The sequence below is a fragment of the Molossus molossus genome, unplaced genomic scaffold, assembly GCF_014108415.1.
Source record: "Molossus molossus isolate mMolMol1 unplaced genomic scaffold, mMolMol1.p scaffold_m16_p_12, whole genome shotgun sequence".
Taxonomy (NCBI): domain Eukaryota; kingdom Metazoa; phylum Chordata; class Mammalia; order Chiroptera; family Molossidae; genus Molossus; species Molossus molossus.
In genome coordinates, this window is record NW_023425347.1 from 31,449,725 (window position 1) to 31,472,492 (window position 22,768).

At 34.1% G+C, this 22,768-nt stretch overlaps 1 protein-coding gene across 5 annotated transcripts in view; it reads right to left on the minus strand.

Moving 5' to 3' along the window:
• Positions 1 to 599: 599 nt before the first annotated feature.
• The window catches only part of BTBD8 (BTB domain containing 8), a 106,552-nt gene continuing 84,383 nt past the window's right edge, over positions 600 to 22,768 (minus strand). For 4 of the 5 annotated variants that reach the window (XM_036256328.1, XM_036256325.1, XM_036256327.1 and 1 more), the window contains 9 exons: positions 17,976 to 18,158; positions 17,161 to 17,298; positions 16,135 to 16,264; positions 13,649 to 13,710; positions 7,819 to 8,530; positions 7,471 to 7,558; positions 6,921 to 7,060; positions 2,874 to 5,171; positions 600 to 1,592 (listed from right to left, as the gene is read on the minus strand). In XM_036256328.1, the coding sequence (XP_036112221.1) occupies positions 1,126 to 1,592; positions 2,874 to 5,171; positions 6,921 to 7,060; positions 7,471 to 7,558; positions 7,819 to 8,530; positions 13,649 to 13,710; positions 16,135 to 16,264; positions 17,161 to 17,298; positions 17,976 to 18,158 (4,218 nt within the window). In that variant the 3' untranslated portion in view covers positions 600 to 1,125. The remainder of the gene's footprint in view (positions 1,593 to 2,873; positions 5,172 to 6,920; positions 7,061 to 7,470; positions 7,559 to 7,818; positions 8,531 to 13,648; positions 13,711 to 16,134; positions 16,265 to 17,160; positions 17,299 to 17,975; positions 18,159 to 22,768) is intronic. The other variant, XM_036256326.1, reaches the window with a different exon arrangement.

Sequence of the window (22,768 nt, forward strand, 5' to 3'; positions counted from 1 at the left end):
AAACAGATGGAGAATTTTCCCACTTCTTTTGACCAAGGGCAGATGGCTCTCTCTGGATATATCCCAAAAATTTACAGTTAAAGGGGATTCCATCTCTCTATTTTAATAACAATGTGACTGAAATTTAAGATGCATTTACTTTTCAATTTCCTAGACATGAATAATTGGGAAGTGAAGGTTTTTTCTTTCTTTTTAAAAATTATTTTAAAATGTTTATTTTTCAATTACAGTTAACATTCATTTTATATTAGTTTCAGGTGTACAGCACAGTGGTTAGACAATCATATACTTTACAAAGTGACCCCCTCCAATATTTCAAGTATCACCTGGAACCATATATAATTATTATAATATTATTGACTATATTCCCTATGCTGTACTTTACATCCTTGTAATGGGATAATGCTCAATCCATTGAGCCACACCGGCCGGGCCCAATTTGTACTTCTCAACCCCTTTAGTCTTTTCCACTCAGTCCCCCAAACACCCCTCCCCTCTTGTCAACTATCAGTCTGTTCTCTCTATCTATGAGTCTATTTCTTTTTGTTTGTTCATTTATATTGTTCTTTAGTTTCCACATATAAGTGAAATCACATGGTCTTTGTCTTTCTCTGTCTGACTTATTTCACTGAGCATAACACCTTCAAGGTTTTTTCTAATATTCAGCTGTCAGCCTCAACCACACCAACCCACCAACCCAAGTTTGAATGTTACTCACAGATTAACTACATAATTGACACAAGCACAATACATTTTTTATTGTTAAATTACTATGTTGCCATATGCAGAGCAAAAAAGTAAAGGAAGAGATTACCTGTGCATTCATTCACATTTTAAATTCTTGAATGATAAGTGAATGATCAGTAAGGAAAGAAAACTGAAGGGCTTCCTTATAATCTTCTAATTTTTCTAATAAAACATGCTCAAAATATTAGAAAAACTTGTTTTCTACATGTGATATCATATTAATAAACAAACTATGTTTACTTCAATAAACTGGAAAGACTCCCTCAATATTAAGGGCAGTGTATCTCTGGCTAATGTAATTATCATTTGGATATAATATAAACATCAAAAAAATAAAAGGGTTGGCATGGTTCAAAAATTTCCAAAGTGTTAGCACTCTTAATGCTGAGTTTCCAGTTCCAGAATTGTCCATTCCCCTTGGGGTGAACAATCTTCCGAGGAAGAACTAGCCATGGTGATGCTTGCTGAGGAATCCAGTGGAGAGGTTAGTTCACTCCATCTGTTCAAAGTGTCAACATGTGCTTTACCCTGAGGTTTTGAGCTGTCTCGTGCTAAAAGGAGTGTCTGATTGATTAGATACTGTGCTAAATTTAAGTCTTCAGGAACAGAATTTGTAATATTTAAGTTTGAATCCTGTTCAGAGAGCAGTTGCCTTAATAGTGTCCAATCTTGTTTTGCAAAGTACTGATCATCTTCAAAATCCATGTCTGTAATGTGTGTTTCTGATTCCATTTTCTGCTCAAATGCTTCTATTACATCCATCTCATATATTGGAGAGAGGGTTTTTGAAGGCCGATGGTCATACATGTAGGTTTGTGCCAGTGTATCACAATCATCTATGTCTCCTGAAATAATTCATAATACTACACAATGTAAAAATTGCACATGTTGGTACCCTCAGAGTTCTGTAGAACAATATAATAGTTATAGTCCAAAAAAAAACACAGAATGGGAAAAATAACATTTATACAAAACTGACAAGATTTCTGAGGCATTTCTTTTTCTATCTTAAAAAAAACACACACAACAACTCAAGGATAATGTTTAGCAGCAAAATCAAAATCGATAACTAACAGTATTTCTCCATACTTTAATTTTAAAACTTGTGATACAGAAAACAATAGAAATTATTTAAACATAAACATAGAATATGCACATGTATCTAATTCACTACAATAAAAAAGAGAGAGAGAAAAAAAGACATGGCTATTTGATGGTGACTTTTAAGGTAAGTCAGTTCTAAAAGGAGAATAAATATATTTATCTAAAGCCTTATTTGTATATTGCACATGCAAAGAAGGATGCAAGCAAGGACAAACAAAAAAGTACAACTTCAAGGGACTCCCTATTCTTGTGATTTTGCTAAACAGGAACTATTGATCAGTATTTTTCTTAGTTCTGATACACAATAGCTACTCAGTCAGCAACTATTGCATATTTTAAATGTGGGTTATTAGTTCAAATTACTATAGAAGGACGACAAACGCAAAACAATTAGACAGAAAATCATCTAAACATATGAAATAAGCCTGGGCTTTTTCATATATTATCATTGCTTCTAAATATAATCTCTTTAAGGAAATTTATCTTTTTACTTGAAAATTTTAGAATAGAATTATAGTGATCCTTAAAGCCTTGATCTCTGTAAAATGTATATAAATTGTAATAATCTAGTTAAAATAGTTCAGTGCTTTTAGTTATATATTATTATAGTTATTGCACAGACCTCTTAGATATATACTAGTATAGTCCATAAATCATATCCATTGTATAATAAAATTTCTAATAGTCAAGAATTCCTATGTTAAATTAGACATAAATAAATAATAGCAAACTAAGTTTTTCTCTTTATTCTTTCATGTAAAATCTCTTAAGAGTAAGTTAGTTCTAATAAATAACCAAAATGTTTACTAGATATTGATTCTACACTAGGATTTTAAGTGAACAATAAAGAGTAACTAGCTAATTTTAATATTAAGAAATTTAAGTTTTCATTTAAAATTTGAATCTGTTGCTTAAATAATTACTCTATCTAACTAAAATATAACATTCAGGGCTACATACAATTTTAAAATTCTATAAACTAATTTTCTTATGGATTTAACATTTCTATTTCTGTACATTACCTGCAGATAAAGCAATATTAGCTTTTTCAGTAGCTGTAGAATGGCTCTCTTTCACTTGAACTTCCTGAGGCAGAAGCTGACTCCAACAGGAGTCCAGAGTTTTTATAGAGCTGGTCTTTGGTATGTCAGAATTGGGTTCTCTTTGATGAAGCTCCAAATGACATGGTCTTTCTTGAGATTTTGTATCATTATCTGAGAGTTTGCTACGTTGCTGAAAGTCATTATCTACATTGCTTCCATTGTTTATTTTTTTATTTTCCAGAAGAAGTTGTCTGCTTCCTTTGGACAGGACATCAATTGCAGATTTTTCTGTGGCCGAAGCACTCTGTTTATCTTTTCTTGGAGAGTCAGTGCTATTAAAGCCCAAGAGAAAGCTTTCATTTTTACATACACTATTGCCTTTATCTTGTTTACATTCAAAAATACTGCCTTCACTTCCTTGTGAACCTCTGGAATAGCAGGTCTTTCTAGGATGTTCATGAGAAATGCCATCAAAAACATCAGAAGGTGAAAGAGAATCTATAGAAGGCTGCAAGGGAGTATGAACTTCCCCTTCATCAGATCCCAGTTCTTCACATTCATCTACTGAAAGTAAAATTGACCTTTTAAAAATTTTAGTTGCAGAAAACTCGTGACTTTCATTTTCAGCTGCATCTTCAAACGCTAAATTAATTATCCCCTGAAAATGCTGAGGAGCTAAGTTAGATATTGAGAAATTTTCTGCAACATTTTCAGCTTCAGATCTTTCATCTTCTGTTTCATCTGCTGAGGAAGAAACTTGATCTACTTCCTGAGCAAACTGGACACTGCCTCGTAGAATATTATCTTTTTCCTTAGGGTGGACTATTGTAGACCGAGACCAAATTTCTGGCCTTTTCCTAGGAATCTCATCATCACTTGTCGAATTAACTTGGAAAAGATCATTACTACTTTGCTTTTTCATTTTCACTTCAATTCTTAAGTTACTATCATATATTTTTAATTCTTCAGGAGTACTGGTATCACTGCTGCTTCTTCCAAGAAAATCATGGCACAGCATAGTGCCACATTTAGAAATACCTCTGTCATTTGACCCATCATCATCCTGAGACCCTCCAGCATCGTAGTCTTCAGACCTGGGCTTTATGTCATCAGAGGACGTGGTAGCACTGCCAGTGTCAGATTCAGGACTCTCTCTCTGATGCAGAACACTGGCACTCAAATTCCAGTGACTCATGAATGGAGCTTCTGGATTTTCATGGCAATCTGGAGTTGCTGTTGTTTCCATATCTTTAGGAGAATTTTTTCCTGATATTGGTTCTAAAAAGCACTTGGAGGAGCTATCCGAGTCTGCAGTAGCATCTTTGTCTTCATTCATAGCAGAGTCATCAGATAACTGACTAGGAATTGTCTGTTCTACATAAAATTTAGATTTTCTATCATCTTGAATGGTATGTAAAGTACTATTTGTTCTTTCAAGAACACAAGGTAAAACATCTTTCACACATTTAATGCTTGAGTTTTTGATCATGTCTTTTCTCCCTATAGGCTTCTCCTTATCTAATACTGAATAAATTTGCTCTTCATTTGCTGAGTCTAAATCACAAACTGGATTAGAGTTCAAGAGGTTTTCATTTGGATTTGAAATCATGGATTTTATGACAACGGTGCTACAACACTTTGGATCTACATTATCACTTCCATCAGAATGACAATGTAGTTTACCTGTGTTGCAACAATCTGTTTCTTTATGACTGGAAGATTGTGTTTCACTTTTATCTGAACAAATCTGTCTTGATTCCAATTCAGGTTTTATTGATTTATCCAGATTTGAAATATTTTGGCATTCCAATACCAATTTCTCGTTTTCTTGATTGTTTAATGGCTTTTGTGGCTCAGGTGTGCATGATGACTGGGATGCTTCCATACCACGGTTTTCAGAGGTGAGGTTAATTAGAGGTTCATGAGGCTTCTGTTCAGTAACACTGCCCTTGTTATTACTCTTCTGGACAACAGATGTTTCACTTTTTAAAGGTCTTTGAGAAGAAGACTGAGTCTTCAATGTGGCCTGTCCAGGAAACATTTTCTGTTTTGAATCTTTATTATTCAAAGTTTCACCTTTCTTAGATTGATGTAGGTTTTTAGGTATCGCCACTATTTTTGCATTAACCTTAGGTAAAGTTGTGTGCCCCTGCTTGACAATTTTTCTCTTAGGTGTTTGTTTATCTGTTATACTGTGGTCCAACTTTGTTACATTTCCATCAGACTGCCTTGAAGAGACTGAAGATTTTACTGAATTTGGTGAGTCTCCTTGGGATCCTAAGAAAAGAACATTCAAAAATTTAATATACCTTCCAATCTGTGAATGAAATTCAATATTTGTTTTTAAATTATTTCAGAAGAAATAGAATAAATAAAAGCATGAAATGGTAACATCTACAATCAGATGGACAATTACAGATTGGGAGTTAGTGGCATAATAAAATTAAAAAAGAAAACATTCTTCTATTATAAATATGAAAGAACTATTCCAGAATCTTAGTAAAATTATTACAATAGGATCTCTCTTCCTCAATTAAAGAGCCTTCATACGTATGACAGAATTAGATTTGCATAAATATATGAGGGTGGAAAATTCTGATTTTCTTATTCCAAAAGAGCAGCAAGAGACTGACTACCTTTGAAGTTTTTTAGGAGGAAAAAGAAGAGACTATATTCCATATAGCTGAAAAGGAGAATCAAGCTAAAAATAAAATAAAATGTTAAAACCGCTGCAATTTCCCCCCTCAAACATGAACAAAACTAATTTATTTCTCATGACCAGATCATTATTATTTTAGCTTATTAGGGTTAAAACTTAGATATGCAGCTGAAACTAAAACTGGTAACTAGAGGGAAAGAGGATTAATTTTGGGAATCTATTTGTTTATACTGGTTAAAGTCTTAGAGATCATATTTTGAGCACTATCAAACAGAATTACCAAATATTTTTAAATATGTAATTTTAACTATAACTAGAACATGAATAATTTTTTCTGTTTTATTTTTTATTTACTTTCAGTATTAATTCATTATTTAACTCAAACTTGTTTTTAGAATTTTACAAACTGCTCCTAATACATACAGCAAATTCATTTTAAAATCAGTTATTATGTTAGCAATTATGCAATTTGATCAGCACCCTTTTTTCTCTTATAACATGGAAAAACAACAGGCACAACACAGATTCCAGAGGGAAAACTCTTCCTTCTATGTATTGCAGTTCTCCAGACTGTGCCATTACTCTTTCTAAAAATTGAAATACATGTTTATTAATATATAATTTTATATTAAATCTTTTTTTGAAATTATTGTTTTAGGGCTCATATCCAGAATCACATGGCATTATAATAATATGTATGATGTAAACCTCAACAAGACTTTTTCACTTTCTTCGAAGGAGAAAAATGATCCAGCTTGGTGGCAAGGGCAACAGTACGTAGCATTCCGCATGTGTGTGCTATTACTTTTTTTTTTTTCTTTATTAATTTTTTAGAGAGAGAGGAAGGGAGAGGGAGAGAGAGACAGAAACACTGATGCGAGAACTGGCTACCTCCCTCATGTCCCCCACTGGGGAGCGGGCCCACAACCTGGGCATCTGCCCTGACCGGGAATTGAACTGTCAACCTCTTGGTGCTTGGGTCGATGCTCAACCACTGAGCCACACCAGCAGGGCATGTGTGCTATTACTTTTTAAAGAACTCTTTAGTGTTGGTTTTACAGATGGAATTCCTAGTTATCAATGAAACTGAAGAACAGAGACAGAATATATAAAAGGATCAGAATGCAGATAAAGTAGTGACTCCCTTAATTATTTATCTTACAAAAGACAATAAAAACCAAACCAACACCCCAGAATACCAAAATACTTGTCTGAAAAGTAAAAGTATAAAATCTCATTTCTATAGCATGAAACAAATGTAAAATGAGTGAACCTGTATCTTGCGTATATGCTGCTCAAGCTCCAAATAAGAGTTCTGCTTATTCAATTGAAACAAGGAAGGAACATCAGGACTATGTCAACTGTACCTTGAGTTTTGGCAAGATTGGATGGGGTATTCTTTGTCCTCTGCTGAGCTGCAGCACATCCATTGTCATTTCCTCTTTTCTTTAAAATTGCCTGTGGTACTGGATCACTATATCCTTTGCTAGTGACCTTCTTTAGCGCACTAAGAAAAATGATTTGCATTCAGCATTACATTGAAATTCCAAAACACGAGCTTTTAAAAGATCCATACATGAAATACATTTTTCCTCAAAGAAGTAAAAAATATGTCTTTTCTGAAAATAAAAACATGTTCATGTCTTTAAGTTTATAAAACTGTACATAAAGTATGATAAAGCAATGCATAATCACATGTGACAAGTGTAAATTATTTGCATCAATCTTCATTTTGCATAAATATACTTACTAACTTCTTTTAGTAAATAAGAAAAAATTTTAAATACCATTGTGTAAATACATTAAATTTTCTAACAAAAAAGAAAAGGTATTTTAAAACATTTAGCTAGAAATTAGTATATAATAAACTTTCAGAGAAATCTAATTGTATAGGTAAAACAATGAATGAAGACTTACCTATTATTTATATTAGTTTCTTGTTCATGGATGCTTTTTTTATTGAAAGTTCCATTGGTAACTTTTGAAACAGGTTGAGATTTTACTGCTGTAAATTAAGAAAAAGTGAATCAAGAGATAGAATACTAAATATATAACAATTATGTACAAAGTCACTGGTCAGACACTATAATCAAAATTAAATGCTAAGGTGGGAAAAATTGTGTTCTCTCTGTTTGCATGAATACATGTAAATAAATACTTTTTTTTTTTTTTTTGCTTTGGCACTAAATAAAAGTCCAAACAGGTCATTTTTTCTAGGAACTTTAACTATCAGGAGCTTTTAAAAATTAGAGTGCTAAAACCCACCTACAGTGGAAGTTTTGATACATTCTACACTGTTTTTCTCTGTCTGTCCTGGAGAGTCACAAAAGGACAGTTCATGACCAGATGGCTTCTCTTCTCCAAATGATCCATTTTCTTTGGGTTCATCCAGACATTCAGGGGGAACCAATAATTCCATACTTGAATTTGTAGATCTGCTGGAGGGTTCTGTGATGCCGAGGCATGGAGAATCTTTTCCTGTCACTTTCTTCAAAGGCTTTACTCTGGCTTGCACATTTAAGTTTCCAGTGAGTACCTTGGGTCTGGCACCTGAAATCTGTCCTTCTTGGCCTCTCACTCCTTTTCCATTGAATGTATTTTTGGGTCCATTTGTTGCTGCTGTTGCTGATCTTTCTACAGCTTGTCTAGGTGACATGTTTGCTGACTTGGTATTATCATTGTTTTCTGTTTTCGGTTTTATTATAGCTTTGGGCTTTCCAGAAACATTTTTTCCCCCAGATTTTAATTCTTTTGTAACCTTAGGAGCTATTTTCATACTATCCTTTTCCTTGAAGTCATCATGCTTCAAAGTTGTATTTATAGTTTTTCTATTAGTACTTGATGAATGTCCAGATGCTCCTAATCCATCGGATTTCATCTTTTGATTAGTAGAGGGACAACTCCAGCACTCTTTCTTGTTATTTTCTCTCAGAGATTTGTTTTTTATAACACCAGAGTCAGAAACTTGTCTCCTTTGCTATAAAGAAGAAAAAAATACTTTGTAACTTGACTAAAGTCTTTGACATATAAATACTTTACATTTTAATAAGCTAGTTTTTCAAAGAAAAAAAACAACAACAGCAAAGCTCATATTATAATTTAGGTCAATTCAAAACTTGAATTATCTTTGGTCGTTTTGAGCAATACTTTCAATGTATCTTTGATCACATTACCTTAATCAAATCTAAAAAGACAGCACAAAATATATAAAGCCTATACAATTTAAAAAGGCATATTACTAAACTTTATGACATTTATGATAGAGAATCCATACTTAACAGTGTCAAGATGCCTTGAGTGAATGATAACAACATGCAATACTTCTGAGGGGCTACTCCCAGGTTCTGTACTAAAACCCTTTTCATACATCATCTCACTTATCCTCACAACAATACTATGAGATAGCTCCTGTTGCTTTCTCTGTTTCTTAGGCAAGTAACAGGATTAAAGCAGGTATGTGATTTACCCATGATCACATGCTGATAAGGGATGGAACTAGGACTTGACCTTGTGATTTACTGCTTTAAGTCAGTAGTCATCTATGTGGTATAACCTGAGAGACAGTATCAAGCTTTTCACCAAAAATTCTCTCTCTAATCCGACTCCTCTATGGTAAGAATTATTTACTTCTTGAAGTCCTCATTAAAAAAAAAAAAAAAAGCGCTCCTGAGAAACATAACGCATCACATCTGAAAAGTTTGGTTTTTAAAAGAAATAAGACAGAGATACAGAAAACAAAAATAGTAATACAACATAGATTGTCTGGAGGAAGTGGGGGGAAAAGGAATCCTAAAAATAGGTAAGAAGGGAAACTAGAAAGAAACTGAAGACTAATGTATCTATTTCATCATTTTGTTTAGAACCAACCTTGATATGGAAGGGAGCAAAAATTTTTTTAAATTGGTGGAAATTTTAAAATCCAAATTTAAAATTATATTGCCATTTTTATGTAAATACCCCCTTCCCTCCCCGGTCTAGAAAGCTGTATGAGATTGTAGTGGCATGAGGCAGAGCCTATTTATCTTGTCTCTGTATCCCTTAGCATTGTGCCCATCACATACCGGGTACCCCCAAAAATGCAATAACTGTTGTTAAACCTGAACAAATATTGATACACAGTTCAAGGTCTAATTATTTTTAAATATAGAAAGCTTCTAATTACATTAAAACTTTGTCTAAGATAAAATAACATATATATATGTATGTATGTATGTGGATATGTGTGTAGATTCATATACATACCCACATACACACATACATATATACATACATAATAAATAATAACCAGGCTAAGTTTAGGGAAAAGCAAACTCTGATAATAAAGGAATCATTAGATTCTTGCTCTAGCTTTGCCTCTGATTTAGGATATTTAAGAAGTCATTAACATCTCTGGGCCTCAGATTATGCATGTCCAGAAGGTGGAGACTGGTCCTATTCAGTGCAGTGTTCTAGAATTCTGTGTAATACTTATAAAGTTCAAATAGGCTTAGCCCCCAATTTTTGTTTTCTTGATAAAATCTTAACTAAAAACATTTATTTATTTATTTAGAGGGGGAGGCAGAGGGGTAGAGAAAGAGAGAAACATCAATTCGTTGTTGTACTTATTTATGCATTCATTGGTGGATTCTTGTGTGTGCCCTGACCTGGGATAGAACCCACAACCTTGGTGTATCAGGACGATGTTCTAACCAACTGAGCTACCTGGCCAGAGCTCTTTATTTTTAAAAAAATTCTAAAAAATATTTCTTTAGCCCTGGCCGTTTTGGCTCTGCATCAGCCTGCGGTCCAGAGAGACCCGGGTTCGGTTCCCACTAAGGGCATGTACCTCGGTTGCAGTTTGTCCCCGGCCCTGGTTGGGGTCATGCGGGTGGCAACCACTGAATGTGTCCCTTTCACGTTGATGTTTCTCTCTCTTTCTTTCTTCCTCTCTCTCCCTCCCACTCTATCTGAACAAAACACAAAAAAATGTCCTCGGGTGAGAATAAAAAAATATATCTATTTTCTTTTTTAAAAAAATTTTTTCCCTTTTATTATTTTACAGAGAGAGAGCTAGAAACATCGATGAGAGAAAACATCGACTGGCCGTCTCCTGCATGCCCCCCCACTGGGGATCAGGCCCACTACCTGGGCATGTGTCCTGACAGGGAATCGAACCGGTGACCTCTTGTTGCATGGGTCGACGCTCAACCACTGAGCCACACTGACCGACTATTCTTTATTTTTAATACCTAAAACCAGGTAGGCCTCTTCCCACTCTTAAAATTGATCCTATTTAATTTATTCTATCATTGAATCTATGTTAAAGCATCATGCTAAGGGTGAGATCTATATAGTTTATGGGGTAACTACATTCCTTTAGAAGTTTCACATTAACATAGTACCTCATGATGAGGATTCAATGTATATGCATTTCTAGGCAGTCTCTGACTTGCATTAGCAAAGTTTATGTATATCACCTATATACAAATGGCCAATTGGAAATGGTCACCATATGCTATTGACAAAAATAAAAAAAAAGAGGGTAACCCTCTAAAGCAATCCTCTCAGACACCTTTTTGAATCTAGTACTATTCCCTCTTGTTTTGTTTTAAACTTTTTAATATAGCCTGGCCAGTGTGGCTCAGTGGTTGAGCATCAACCCATGCACCAAGAGGTCGCCAGTCGATTCCTGGTCAGGGCACATGCCCAGGTTGCATGTAGGAGAGAGTCGATGTTCTCTCATTGATGTTTCTCTCTCTATCTCTCTCAAATCCATAATAAAATAAAATAGAGTAAAAAAAAAAAAAAAAAAACTTTTTAATATAGAAAAATTTTAACAAAAGAAAACAGAATAGTATCATGAAACCCCATGTACCTATTATCAACTCTGGGCCAATTTTGTTTAATATATAACTACCCTCGCCCTGGCCAGTTTGGCTCAGCGGTTAGAGCGTCGGCCTGCGGTCCGGAGAGACCCGGGTTCGGTTCCCGCTAAGGGCACGTACTTCGGTTGCAGTTCGTCCCCGGCCCTGGTTGGTCATGCGGGTGGCAGCCATTCGATGTGTCCCTTCACATCGATGTTTCTCTCTCTCTCTCCCTTCCTCTCTCTCCCTCCCACTCTATCTGTACAAAAAAAATGGAAAATATCCTCGGGTGAGGATAAAAAAAAACAAAACTACCCTTGTTTTATTTTGAAGCAAATCTCAGATAGCATATAATTTTACCCTTAAGTATTTTGATACTAGCAGTCTTCTTAAACTTTTCTTTCTGCCTTATTTTATTAAGTTTCTCCTACCTCCAAAATATCTCATTCTTTTTGGAAAGAATTTATTTGTTCCACACTTACTACACACCAGATAATTGCATATAACTTATTTGATTTACTTTTCACAATAATCCTGCTAGGTTTTATCACTCCATTTTATAGATAAGCATACTACAGCTCACAAATGACAAGATAATAAAAGTGAAGTCAAGATTTGAACTCTTCTGATGCTATGTCCAGAACCCATTTGGAATACCAATGCCTTTCTTAGGGAAGCATATTAATCTTTTTTTCCCCTTGTGGCTAAGAGTATAAACCCTTGAACAACCTGAAAGTCAGGGGGATAAGGAAGAACAATGAGATTGTTTCATTTTGCCGTAGGACGAGGTAGGAGGAAAAGCCTGGTAGATAACAGTTAGTAGAGCAGGGGAAAGGAAGACAGGTAGGCTAATTCTTGGGGCCTTAAAAGACCCAACAGGGGATAACAGGGAACTGGTACACACACAAAAAAATGCCCTAAGGTGCATTTCCTAGAGTCAGTTAAATGTAACTATATCATATGCCTAAAAGAGGCTGAGGGGGAGTCTAGTGGTGTTCTGTGATTATAAAATTTGGGGAAATTTTGGATAAAAGAATTCAAGTTTTCTTTATTGTTAACGCTTCTCAGAAAGGTGCGTACATCATCAGTCTCTTAGAGAAACTATCGTGTGCAGCAATTCTCAAACCTAGATGATGCTACATGTTCCTAGGTGGAACATGAGGGAGCTGGTATTCTGTGAAACACACTTTGGGAAACAGTCCTAGTTTGCTGGCAAAAAAAATCCAGTGTCCCAGTTTTTCACATAAGACATTTGGAGCTTGACCCCTGCCTCAAGCCATGAGAGTTCTTATCTACTGGCTGATGAGGAAGAAAAGATTCTTTATCCCGCTCAGCAAGGGTAGTCTATTCTCTGCATTCAAAACTGGAGCTCAATGTATGTCTCTGTATCACTGTAATGCACACATTATGCACACATAATGGTTAATATAATTTCATACTTCAAATATATTATTAAGTGACCATCTGTAAGTTAGCTAGCTTGGACCTCTAACCATCATTAATAACATTTTTTAAGAAGAAAAAGTATTTCACATTATAATGAATATACCAAGTAATTTATGTGTATGGTAAAAAAACAAACATAAAATTTACTATCTTACCTGTTTTTAAGTGGGCAGCACAATAATGTTAACTATATGCTTGTTGTATAACAGATTTCTAGAAGTTTTCCATCTTGTAAAACTGAAACTCTATGTCCTCCCAGCCGCTGGCAACCACCAATCTACTTTCTGTTTCTAAGGGTTTGACTACTTTAGATACTTCATATTAAGTATACTAAACAACTTTTAAAGTAAAACACAACTGTCTTTTGGTATTAATTGCCTTTTTCACACCAAATATATATGACATGAATTAAAATCTTGGTATAGAGAAAACTGGGACAACCAAAGTTTTCCTTTGTAAGAAATAGGTTAATTAGAAAAATAGACATGAATTAGGTCTAGAATTCTAGACAATTTCTGATCTCCTGGAATAGCTCCAATATGTTAGCTGCCAAAAAGGTTTTCAAAGAAATATAAAAGGTAGACAATATTACATTTTCTATGCCAGCTGGATATCAAAAAATCACATCATTAAAATACTTATGAAATGTTCACCTGATTAAAAAAAAACCTAAAAATTATTTCCATTAAGAAATAGCTTTAATGAATGAAAGAATAGATTTTTAAAAATTATTTTGAAATATAAAATAAAATTTAAATTATTTGGTATCCTTTTTCATTTGTACCTATAAAATTTTGAAAGTTTACCTGAGAGCTACTGAATATAGGCTTTTTACCAAGTCTTCGATCATCACCTTTGTCAAAAGCAGCTGTAAAAAGAAACAGCAATTTACTTTTATAGGAGGCACTATTATTAACATAGAATTAGAGGGAAAATAGTATACTAGCAGAAAAAGGTTATGTCTCGATGGAAAATAATTTTAAAATAGCTGAAACGAATCTAGTACACAAAGACAATTCCCTATTATATTAAAAAAATTTTTAAACCACATTTGAAATCTTATTATTTTGTCCCTCTGAATTTCATCATTAAAATTAATAAGAACTATAAAATCGCACAGAGAAGATTCATACATTTTTAAAAACCAAAATGTTCTCAAGCTGTAAAATTTTAGAAATAACTTTTAATTTAGAATTTCAAGTTTCAAACAATTATAGATTGTAGCAAATGTAATATTTTTAAACTATTAAATATGAGAAAATGTTTATCCTAAAAAATTATAAAAATACTGTTGAAATTAGCTACAGATATTTTCTGGTTATCATAAGGAAGGAGGAAAGAGAAAAAAATAAGGTTCTGTAGAAGTAAAACAAGAAACAATCCTCAAATTCATATTCTCCTTAGAATTTTATAGATTAGGTTTACATGGGGATTATTGGGGAAGTCAAGTCTATGTTCTTCAAATACGAAATTCGAATGACATCAGGAATATATATAGGAATAATGGTACAAGAGCTATAATACAGTTTACCTAATGCATTGTTGCCTTTTGAAGGTTATGAGGCTCTAAAATATATTTTGAAGAACTACATATAATTTCCAAAAATTATTTTATTTTTATTAAAATTGATGAAAATTCATTAAATTATCTGTAACTCTACCATGCATCTTCTACTATCTCTATCTATACGATTTGTGCTATAAGACAAAGCAGGATCATAGAAATAGCATTATCAGGACTGAATTATACTTAACAAATGACTTTGCACAATAATACACAGAAAGAAATTAATATATACGATTTCTCCCAAAGGTCAGTAACTCAAACTAGAATAAAGAAATGTTACAACAATGGCAACCTAGAATCACTCCTTTCTCTGGGGTTTCCCAATGCAGTAACTATCTATAAGTCAGGAGTAATTATAATTCAATAAATTTAAGATTTAAAAACCATTATTTTTACACTGATGTAATGTAATAGATCGAAAAGTTCTTTTTGACAATTAGTTGGATTACCAATAATTTTGTTTCAGATATGTGTATGCATATATAATGTGTTTACATGTAGTTTTAATTAGCACTTTGAAGAATTAAGATAAAGAACATTGTTTGAAGCTTGACTTAAGTATGAAGTCCTCTAAAATGGAGAAAAATCAAGTTAACTGCCAATCAGAAGAGAGATGAGTGATACCTACTCAGGTCTTATTTCTTCACATTGTACAGATTTTATAGTAAAGATTAAACTGTCATCTAAAAATCAATATAAAAAGAGTCACAAGGAAAAAATTTCCAGTTTCTAAAGACTTCATGATTTTTGTTGTTTCATGATTTTATTGCTTTATTTTTTTGTTGTTGGAATTTCTTTTAAAAGTGTTGTTGAGATTATATCTAGCTACACTATTTTGTTATGCTCATAACACAAGACAGAGCAAATCATATTCTGACTAAATCATTAAAGAATTTAACATATCTATGTACTATCAAGAATATATTATATCACATATAGCTTCCAGTTTTATAATACAAAAATGTTTGCTTCATAAAATACAGTCTCTAGTCTATTAACTTAAAATGTTTCAAAGTACACTTTCTGAATCTGCCAATATGTTTTCTAAGGCACCTGCTTTAACCCAAAAATAGTCATGAAGCCATTTTTAGTTCCATAACCTCAAAATTTTATTTTAATATTTTGAAACAAACACACATTCTGAGCTATCCACATCTTTTGTTTAATGCTAATGTTTCAAATGGTACCTATTAAATGTCAGAGACCACTGTGCGGCTCCTGAGGGACACTCCGCAATAGCACACACCATATCACTGAACCAATCAATTGTGAAATTAACCCATCTAATCTAGGCAAAAAACACAAGAAAGGCTATCACATGCAAAAGATGGAAAAGCTTTATGAAAATATATTTAAAAAGGGAGAGAAAGTATGATGTTTGGTGATCTGTTCTATATGGATTACATTTCCTACACTTCTAATCAATCTTTTTAAGTAAAACAAGAATGCTTTTAAGCAAATTTGGCTGGAACATTGTTGCTAATAAAGTAAGATAAAAATGCACACACACACACACACATGAAATTCGTTTCATTTTCTAAGAACAGCAAAAAAAGCATGATTTATTAAAACTACCTAAACATTCTATCACTAGTTCCAATCAGCAAGCTATTATTAAACAGAAGCAAACAAACATTAATCTTACCACTTATTAGAATCCCTTCAAAATATCACTTGTCACAAAGATTATAATATAAGAATAAAAAAATCTCAAGGCTAACAAACCTGCTTGGATTTTCTGTTGATCATCTGTGCTCATCAGCTTCCAGCTTTCTGTGTGACGAACAGCATAGAAAGACTGAACCAGGAAGATCCACAGCTTATCACGCAGAGCCTGGATCTTGCACGTAAAACCCTGCGTTCAAGCAACAAATCAGCAGCTGGTGAGAGCCACATTGTCATAGCAACCAGTCATTATTCCTTTCCGAATCTACTTATTCCTAAGCTAGATCAATGATGTCATCACTTAGATTTTCAAGATCGTCGGGTACATGTTATTTATGAAGGCTTACTCTTCACGACAGAATTTTACAGTGAACGTGAAGCTAAACCTTATCCTTTCAACCAAACATTATTTTAAACCACCAATGGCCTTATCATAAATACCTTCCTCAGCCTTTTCAAATTCACTATGACATTACAAGGTCAAATACTCTATACAATAGTAATAAATATGAAAAAAAAAATTTTTATCATTCTTTGTTGAAATGCAAAATGTCAATAATTTGCAATAAGCTTAGAATTTACCATTAACTGCATTTAAAAATAAGTAATATTTTAATTTTGCTTTTTCCCAGTCAATTCTATTTTAAATGTGATTATTTTAAGACAAAAAAAAAAGGAATTAAGACTATATTATAAAAATAAAAATACTGTTAATTAAAATTTCTAAAAAATTATTTTAAATTCTATGTTTTATATTTAGGAATTTTCATGTAATGACCAGGGAGAAATACTAGAGTGATGCTATACCAATTAATATTGTTAAGTACCAAACTATGTCTAGAACTAGCCAGTAAGATTGCCAAATTCAAAACTTTTATAATATATCCATTTGGAGGTAAATAAAATAAGATAAATTTTGCATTATAAAATAATTCCAAATATACACAAAAGTAGAGACTATATCCAACCTCCAGGTATCCATTACCTAGTTTCAATGAAACAAGCAACATTTAAAATATGCATTTAAAAAAAAATCTTAAAATAGTTCAAATGTTAAACCATTTTAATGAACTTTATTTTCAATACCATTTCTTTTGTACTGTCAGAGTTCAGTAACATGTCCAGAGCCATAAGAAGAGAGCAACTATTCTCGGTGGTAATGTTTTCTTCAATTGCTTTTAAAATTTTTTCCAACAGATCAGCTGTGCTGCTCATTGCTTGTGACTATAAAACACAGAAATAGATATTTAATAGCAATACATGCAAAATTGTAAGAAATGTGAAAGTCTGGCATAACAGCAGACCATTTATCATAACTGATTTCATCATACAAAATTAGAAATTTTATTTCCTCTGTTAATAATAATATAACAATTATTATAACAACTATTATAATTATAATCCTTTCTGTTGTTAAAAATACCTTCATATACATGCACACACACACAACTTCATATACATGCACACACACACACTTCTTAAAAGTCCAATTGTCCTAAAAACAGAGCCTAGAAATAAGTAATAGAAGTTCTTTATTCAATGACTAAATTTGAAGGAAACAAAGAATTTTACATGGACCATTTTATTAGTGACCAAAATGGTACCTTTATGACTTTGGTTTCTAAAATATGGCTTATGCTAATAGAGGGTTATAGTTGGCAAGAGTTACATTGGGCCTTGCCAGGGTACTCAAACCTGTCCCCTCCTGACTTCATTATCTTGTGAGCCAAAAATCCTGTCCATCACTGCTCTAAATCCTATGCAAACCTGCCATCTGCTATGGAATTTATTTAAGCTTTACTAATTTAATCAGTGACAACCTGCATTTAAAAACTCTTACATAATTATAATCTGAACACAAAGATGGAACTAAATATAGGATATCATTTTAGACATAGTACCTGTAAGAGAAGAGCAAAATTTTCACTTTGAATGATCTTGGAGAAGTTTTCTATAATAAATGCAATACATTCTTCCTGTAGCTGAGATGCCATAGTCAGTGCTGCTTCTGTCCACTTCACTCTGGGTAAACTGATGATTAGCCTGTCACTTTCCATCAGAAGAAAAGCAGCATTCTTATCATTCTTAAAAATTTTTAAATATTGGAAAAAAGTTAGATTACTGCTCATGAAATATTTTTTTAATTAATTAATTTTTGTTACAGTTGTTCTTCTTTTCCCCCCACTGATTCCCCCTCACCCTCCCTCCCCACCCTGTCCCCACCTTTGTTGTCCATGTCCATTGTTCATGTACATATGCATTTAAGTTCTGTGGTTTATCTTCCCCCCACCCCCTCTTCTGGCAATTGTCAGTCTGTACCCTACTTCCACGTCTCTGGGACTACCCCATTCCTCAGACTGTTATGTTCATTATATTCCACAAATAAGTGAGATCATATGATACTTGTCTTTCTCTGTTTGGCTTGTTTCACTTAGGATAATACTCTCCAGGTCCCTCCATGTCGTCTCAAAGGATAAGAGATCTTTCTTTCTTACAGCTGCATAGTACTCCATTGTGTATATGTACCACAGCCTTTTTATCCATTCATCTACTGATGGACACTTGGGCTGTTTCCAGATCTTAACTATTGTAAATAGTGCTGCTACGAACATGGGGGTACATATATTCTTTCTAATTGGTGTTTCAGGCTTCTTAGGGTATATTCCTAGAAGTGGGATCACTGGGTCAAATGGCAGTTCAATTTTTAATTTTTTGAGGTAACACCGTAGTGTTTTTCATAGTGGATGCACCAGTCTGTATTCCCACTAGCAGTGTAGTAGAGGCCCCCATAAAATTATTTTCTAAACAAATCAAATACTTTTGTTTTCATGTGATGCTTCCTGCAAAAAAAACAAAATTTTAGGTAGGTAATATCTTTATCATTAGTTTTACCTGTAATACTTATTCATTCAGAATTATCCAAAAGGGCAAACTTAGAGCTTAGAAGAAATTACCTTTAAAAGATAGCTAAAACAGCCCAGCCAGTATGGCTCGATGGTTGAGCATTGACCCCATGCATCAGGAGGTCGCCAGTTCAATTCCCGGCCAGGGCACATGCCCAGGTTGTGGGCCAGATCCCCAGTGGGGGCATGCAGGAGGTGGCTAGTCAATGTTCTCTCTCATGGATGTTTCCATCTCTCCCTCCCTCTCCCTTCCTCTCTCTCTAAAAATCAATAAAGAAAAAATAAAAATAAACAAACAAAAGATAGCTAAAATAAACCTGAAAGCAAAGTTATAACTACAAAAAGAAACTTGACGTCCCTGAGATTTTCACTAATGAATTAATTTTTTTGTCCTTATAGATAGCATTCATAATTGTATGGCTACACTGGCATAGCCTTAATTCTTTTATGACTGACTATAAAATGCATGTTCTTTATTACAAATTTAGAAAGGCTAAAAATTACTTATAATCCCCAGTGACTTTTTTCCTCCTCTCTAATTAGCTAAGACCCCTCTTTTTATGTTTTATTCATTTAATGATGATTCATTTTTATACCATAGGAAAAATGTTCACAAATACTAATCTCTATGAAAAGTGGAACAACAATACACAAATATCATGGGCTCCAAGGGAAAAAAAAAACAACTTATAAATTACTACATCTTATTCATGTTTGATTTCTAGTTTTTAAAACAATGTCTGGTAATAACTATTATTGAATAGTTTACCTGACAAATTGTAGTAAACATATCCACAAATTTGCCCTGGCCGGTTTGGCTCAGCGGTTAGAGCATCGGCCTGCGGTCCGGAGAAACCCGGGTTCGGTTCCCGCTAAGGGCACATACCTCGGTTGCAGTTTGTCCCCGGCCCTGGTTGGTCGTGCGGGTGGCAGCCACTCGATGTGTCCCTTTCACATCGATGTTTCTCTCTCTCTCTCTCTTCCTCTCTCTCCCTCCCACTCTATCTGTGCAAAAAATGGAAAAAAAAATGTCCTCGGGTGAGGATAAAAAAAAACAACAAAAAACATATCCACAAATTTTTTGTAGCTCCATTCATCAAGAGGTAGAATCTATTTCCTCATCCCTTGTATCTAGTACTGGCCTTTTCAGATGCTCACACAAACAGTGGTGTTGTGCATGTTCCAGAGCATAGGCCTCAAAAAGCCTTGCAGCTGTGTCTTTAACCTCTTGGAATTCTGGGACCATGAGACCATACAAAAGACTGGTAAGAAAGACCACATGGAACAGGAGGCCTAGCCTCTAACTTAGCTCTCAGCTGAAAGCAGCCACAGGACTAAGCTCAGGCAAGATCAGCTAAAGAATCACCCAGTCAACCCACAGAATTGTGAGAAATAATAAATTGTAGTTTTAAGCCACTTAGTTCTGGGGTGGTCTGCTACACAGCCATAGATAACTGATAAATCTGGAAATGACAGTCTGAAAATTTTAACACAGGCTACATGATGAAAAATTTGCACACCCTCTGTAGTTTTTAGATATCCTGAAGCACTATTTCTTCCCTGATTCCTGTACCTACATCACATTACCTTTATACATGCCATCAGAGAATCTGTCCCTTTTCTTTAGATCACTTCATTCATTTGCAATTATTTAATAATTAACATAACTATTTGATTAATATCTATCTCTCTCATTAGGCTGTATGTTTTTTGGGTGTGAAACCATGTCTGTTTTTGGCTTACCGTTGTATCCCCTGGGCCTGTATAGAAATGGGTCATGGTAGACACTTAAATATTTGTTGATCTCTTAGCATTATCAGAGACTTGGAGTCTGTAAGTGAATTCCTAAGCTAAATCAAGTTTAATTCATGAATATCAAGACATTAAAATTTTCGCCCAATTATTAAGAATTCTTTTAAAACATATTATATACTCCCCCTGCTTTATTTATTAGAGTAAAATGAAACCATACTTTGCTATTATTCAACTCTTTTAAAATTATTTTAGTACCCTCATCCTTTTCTCCTCTGGTGACTTCCTGAGAAACTACAACTGTGATTACTAAGAGTTTTAGGCAATAAGCCCAACTTGCTGTACTATAGGGATTTTTCTGGTAGTAATGCCAAAAGTAGGGTATTCAAATAAACTTGGCAGATAGCCACAAAATGTTTACTACATACATGTTATGTAATCTGACAGTAATATCTTTTTCAAAATACAGATATAGAGTATAGGTGTCATAATTTAACCTGCAATTTATTTAAAAACTAAAATAACGGACATAAAAGATAACATGAGCCCTGGCCAGTCTGGCTCAGCGGTTTGAGCGTTGGCTGGTAGACCAGAGAGACCCGGGTTTGGTTCCCGCTAAGGGCACATACCTCGGTTACAGTTTGTCCTCAGCTCCGGTTGGGGTTGTGTGGGTGGCAACCAGTCGATGTGTCTCTCTCACATGGATGTTTCTCTCTCTTTCTCTTCCTCCCTCGCTCCCTCCCACTCTATCTGAAGATAAATGCAAAAATGTCCTCGGACGAGGATAAAAAAAGAAAGATAACATAGGTGGTTGTGATCTTATTCCTTACTGATCTGAATCTATGATAGCATTAAATGTCAGAGTAGCCTGAGGTTCAAAGAAGAAAATGTAATACACTTTTAGACCAAACACATAAAATTTTAATTCAACAGTTAATAGAACACATGGTTAAATCTTCAAAAAAATATAAAGGGCATTACCAAGAAGAGCCTCCCTCTTCTTCCTGTCCCAAGCCACCCATTTTCCCTTGTCCCAATCAATATTATTTATTTTCTGTATCTTTCCAGAGTTATACACATACAAACACAAATATATGTAATTTTCCTCAAATAGAGGCATTAATATGCTCAGTACTCTATACATTGCCCTTTACACTTAGCATACACCTGGAATACTTTTCTTATCAGAATATCAAGAACCTTGCTATTATTTTAACAACTGTGTAACAATCTATATATCATAAGTCATTCAACTAGTCCTCTTATGAACATGTATGTTGCTTCCATTTTTTTTTTTGGTATTGTTGCAATATAATAATGTTGACTCATATTATTTCTTTCTTTCTTTTTTTTTTATCCTCACCTGAGGACATTTTTCCATTTTTTGTTCAGGCAGAGTGGGAGGGAGAGAGAGGAACATAGAGAGAGAGAGAAACATCAATGTGAAAGGGACACATCGAGTGGCTGCCACCCGTACGACCAACCAGGGCCAGGGACAAACTGCAACCGAGGTATGTGCCCTTAGCGGAAACTGAACCCAGGTCTCTCTGGACTGCAGGCTGACGCTTTAACCACTGAGCCAAACCGGCCAGGGCAGATTAAGTTAATTTTTATTAAAACCTGAGTATCTACAAAAAAGACAAAATTTCAAATTTTCATTATAATCACCATGATGCTAAAAGGCCATTAATCAAACTTGGTGTTTGGCTTTTCTGATGTTCATCTTTTTATCTCTTGAAAGGAAAAAACACGCATTCACAGAGCTTATAAGGACCTGATTAGAGTTATAAAATAAAAATAAAGTATTGTAGGAGATGGAAAGGCATAGTATGTAGGGCTTATTCTTCAACTAAAACTCACTTATTTTTTAAAATATCAATCTTCTTAATAAGACATTTCAGTTAAGATGCCTCCCAATCTGGCCTTACTCTCTCCCCACACTGACCTTTTATTAATCCAGTTACAGCAGAATATTGGAACTACTCAGTCTCTAGGACCTGGACACGTCTTAAAAGTCTGTCAGAAATACCCTAACATAC